Source organism: Polypterus senegalus, chromosome 2 (assembly GCF_016835505.1).
Source record: "Polypterus senegalus isolate Bchr_013 chromosome 2, ASM1683550v1, whole genome shotgun sequence".
Classification (NCBI taxonomy): domain Eukaryota; kingdom Metazoa; phylum Chordata; class Cladistia; order Polypteriformes; family Polypteridae; genus Polypterus; species Polypterus senegalus.
In genome coordinates, this window is record NC_053155.1 from 241,300,779 (window position 1) to 241,305,390 (window position 4,612).

Sequence of the window (4,612 nt, forward strand, 5' to 3'; positions counted from 1 at the left end):
AAACTATCCTGTAATTGAAAACAAACAGCATGATTCAGGTACAGAAAACAAGAAGAAGAAAGCATGGATTTCCATATTGAATGAATTCAACTCAAATGAAAAAGTAACCAAACGGACACTCCAAGTTCAGGTATGATTTATTGTTGCCCCATTCTTACAAATCAGTAAATTTTATAAATGTTTTCATCAATGAAATGTTAAAAGAAAACAATATTATGTAGAACTCCAACTTCAGAGTGTATATTATCTTGTAAAGGTCCTGTGGAAAAACATAAAAATAAACCTGAAAAAAACAACTGCTGCTACGCGTCAAGAGCGTTTCAAGACAGGTGGGGGACTTCCAGTTCCACCAGACACAGAGGAGTTGGGGGACTTGTTGGCTGGGATTATTGAAAGTCAGCAACCCCTGGAAGGTATTCCAGATGATAACCATTTGGACAGTTCAGGTGAGGAATCTTTCAAAGACTCATTTGATAGGACATGTCTCATTTACAGTAACATGTGTTATCCCATCCAACATACAGTAATTAAATGCAAGTCATGTCTTGTAACAAAAATGACGTAATGACCTTTATTGTTGAAGTCAAATGTAATACTAGATTTTTCTTCCATACAAAGATGACCTGATCTTCACCCAGGACTTGGGGGGCGCAGGGAACAGTCAAGAGGCTCAAATGAATCCATCAGCAGCCAGCACCAACATGCAGCAGCATCCAGTATCCTGCGGTAGCATTAGTCAGCATCCAGCAGTCTCTAATCCAGGCAGCAGGTCAAGAGGGAAAAGGATGACCATTCATGAGAAACTTGCCATAGAGTTCCGTGAATGTAAATTAAAATATTTAAAAGAAGAACATGAAGTCAAAAAGAAAATTCTTCATCTTGAGTTGTCTATGAAAGAGAGAGAGATGAAGCAGCAGCAGTGTCAATTGGCTTTGGAACCAAACCTCAGTTAAATAAAAAAAATTTCCTGAAATTTTTTACCTGTCTATGCCAATCATTTATGTATCATTCAAGGCACATTTATGAGAAGTGCTGCAAAGCAAAAGCATCTCTGTAAGCAAGTCCATTTCTGTCATTGGCTAGCTCAGGGATGGGGACATGTTGGTCATCATCATCTTCAATATCAGGGTCTGGGCAGCCGCACCGTTTAAGAAAATTATGAAGCACTGCTGTTGCAATAATAACAATGCAGCACCTCCTAGGTTCAAACCACAGTGTTTTTCGGAGACACTGGAAACGATTCTTCCATACACCAAACATGCGCTCTATTAGCCCTCTGGTGAGAAGGTGAGCTTGGTTATAGCGCTGTTGCTCTGGTCTGACTGGATGGGGATAAGGGGTGAACAAGAAGTTTGTCTGCGCATACCCACTGTCACCAAGTAGAATTCCAGAGTGTTGTCTTGCTTCAAACTGAGTATATAAAGAGGAGTTGTGGAAAATCCTTGAGTCATGAGTTGAACCTTTCCAGCGTGCAACAATATTGGAGAACTGCATAGTGGGAGTGCACACTCCTTGTACATTTATTGAAAACCAGTTTTTACGATTTCTGAATTCCTCAGCATCTGCTGTAGAGGGACACTTGATGGGAATGTGGCAGCCATCGATACAACCAATGACTCCAGGGAAGTTCCCATATTCATAGAAATCTACCTTGCAGGTGGCCTGTTCAGCAGCATTTGGGAACTTGATGAAATCCTTTTTCAGTTCACATATAGCACTGCAGACTTTGTGTACTATTTTGCACACTGTTGATTCACCTACACCACACAAATCCCCAGTTTCCCGATGGTAGGTTCCACATGCCAAAAACCTTAAGGTAATTAATATTTGTAAGGAAGGAGAAATAGGGGTACCTCTGACTAAGTCACCTGTAAGCTTGGGCTGCAGCAAACCAATTATTTCTGTTGCATTTTCCTTTGACATACGGAAACGGTCAAGAAAATGTAAATCATCAAAATCATTTAGTGGGTTGCTCCTGTCTTTTAGCAACCTTCTTTCTGGTCTTGGTGGTGGTCTCTTACTGTCATTGAAATAGTCAAGGTAATCCATTTTTTGCTACTGTGGACGTGAGCCTTGAGGCAAGCAGTTTTTAATCTAAGGTTAAACCTGCTTCTGACCAGGTTTAATTTAAGACTTAATTTAGATCTGGATTAGGTCTAATTCTACTTCTAGAAATCCAATTGTTTAAGTCAAGACTAGTGCAAGTCTGAGACTATTATAATCCATGTGTGAGAAAGCTACTTCAATAAATCCAGGTTTAAAATGACATTTAGTCTACGACTAGGCTTAATCCCCGTACGGGAAACCGGCCCGAAGTGTATAATGTGTGAAACCTGAAATCCAAATATCAAATAAACACTTTCACAAAAGATACAAATATAACAGATGTAGTGCACTTTTATTCAAGAATATAACTGCAAAAAAAGTTGGGGTGCAACATTGACAACCCTTTGATATGACCACTTCGGTGGCACAACAGTATCAACTGTTGACTGATAATCAAAATTTCATGGCTTCGACCCTGACAAGTACATTTTGAGAAGTGAGCTGCTCTTATCCTTACTATTTTAGAACAAAAACATACATTTCAGTCTGTAACAGCCACTGTAAATTTATGATACTTAAACAGGTTAGCTTTGTTTGTTTTTTTATTCAGTTTTATCCTCTCAGCCGCGTTCATGATCCCACCCCCCCATCTGACATTGCTGTTTTCACATATAGACACGCTGTAACAGTAGTGAACTTAGATAAAGATGATGGCTGTACATCGGAGAAAGAATGCACGTCGCACTTTTGCCGTCGCTGTACTTTTTATATGTACATGGGAAGCTCTTCAGTGTACTTGTGACTTTATGCTGTAGGAAGTAAGTAAATAAATAAAGGTAAATAAGTAAATAGCATTCGATCTGGTTCTTGTATACAAAGTACAGCGATGGCAGCTTCCACCTTCATCTATAGACTCTTCAGTACACAAGCAACTCTCACAAAGCTTGTCTTCTCATATCCACTTGTATTGCTGACTATCAGCTTTGACTGAGCAGGAGCTGCAGACAACACATACAAAAACAAAATGTAAAGCACCCCCAAAACAGAATTATGCATCTGACTGAAAACATAGTAGGAAAAGACAATTATACATAAATGTGCATATGGGTAGGCTTGTGCACCTTACATCTTCTGAAAGATATAGGAGCCTTTGCACTTTCAAGAAAATAACTGCAAATATATCTGTGAAAGACTTATACCTTTCTATTACTGTTTGCCACCTAAGATGAATCTTATTTTCTGCTGGAAAATAGTCTGATTTGCTGCACCTCTACACAGCATGATCACACCATCAAAACTGAGCAAAAATTGTTCAGAATGCCATATTTGTACACAAAGATTCCTTCCTTTATTGTTCCTTGCTGCTCATACAGTGAAGCTATAAGCAGTATCATCTGTGCTTTCTCTCTGCTAGACAGACTAATATGAGTTTTACACAACCCACAGGGCAGTGGTTTTTTTTTTTGGTTATTTTTGCTAACAGATCTACATTATGCTAAAATGAAATGTATTTGTTATACTGCACTCATCTCATAAGGCATAAAACAGTCATGGAAAAATGAACACTGGGTTCACACTCACCCCATTGTGACACTATTTTAAAGTGAAACTGCCTGACCTTGCTAAAGAAGGATTACAATATAATGTTAAACATTGCATTCCATCCATCCATTATCCAACCCGCTATATCCTAACTACAGGGTCAAAGGGGGTCTGCTGGAGCCGACCCCAGCCAACACATAGGGAGCAAGGCAGGAAACAAACCCCGGGCAGGGCGCCAGCCCACCACAGGGCAAACATTGCATTTGTATTGACAAATATTTCTATTATTGTGTCTCTATCTCATAATTCTATAAAAATGGATGCATATTTTATTTGCATACAATGCACAAAGTACTGCATATTAAATGTTGCAAATAACTACTTGTGCAGTATACCACTGCCTTATTACCTTGCTTTTCTGTTTTCATCTGACAGACAGTGATGGTTTAGTAGTAAAGAAGTCATCACAGCCATTCAAAATTAATGTCAGTGAGAACTCCACTTTGTGGCAGTAATTCATTTTTGATTACCTAAGAGAGAGAGCGTGTATTATGGAAAAATAACATGTAACCATGATTTTGCATTCACATAAACTCCTGCAAATTTTAAGTAATTTATTCACTGTCAAGCACAGAAGAATTTGTAATAGCTTTTTTACATGTGCAAGTATTGTTCAGTGGGATCATAATGGAATGCACACAATGAAGCTGCTGTTTAAAGACTGCACAAAATTAAACTAATTGCAAGGTCTATAAACCAGTCTGGGCAAAATGAAAGACATAATAAGCTGGATGTGACAATCTGATGTTCTGCTTAGCTTTTTTAGTGGGCACTGCACTCTGCTCTTTTTAAACATGTCTTTAGTGAAATCCAGCCTGTGAATGTCTTTTCAAAAGAATGAGCATTTGATCTACAAAGCCACTGCTGTTTTTAGTACTTTTATATAGATAAAACTTTTTAAAATTGGTAAACTAATTTTAAAATGCAGTAGGACAATTTACCGACATGCAATTTTTGGGTTTGT

At 38.4% G+C, this 4,612-nt stretch overlaps 1 protein-coding gene across 1 annotated transcript; it reads right to left on the reverse strand.

Annotated features, from left to right (window-relative positions):
- Positions 1–1,020: 1,020 nt before the first annotated feature.
- LOC120524472 (putative nuclease HARBI1) lies at positions 1,021–2,049 on the reverse strand. Its single transcript, XM_039746318.1, has one exon. It carries the CDS (start codon positions 2,047–2,049, stop codon positions 1,021–1,023), a length of 1,029 nt encoding a protein of 342 aa, XP_039602252.1.
- Between the last annotated feature and the right edge of the window lie 2,563 nt (positions 2,050–4,612).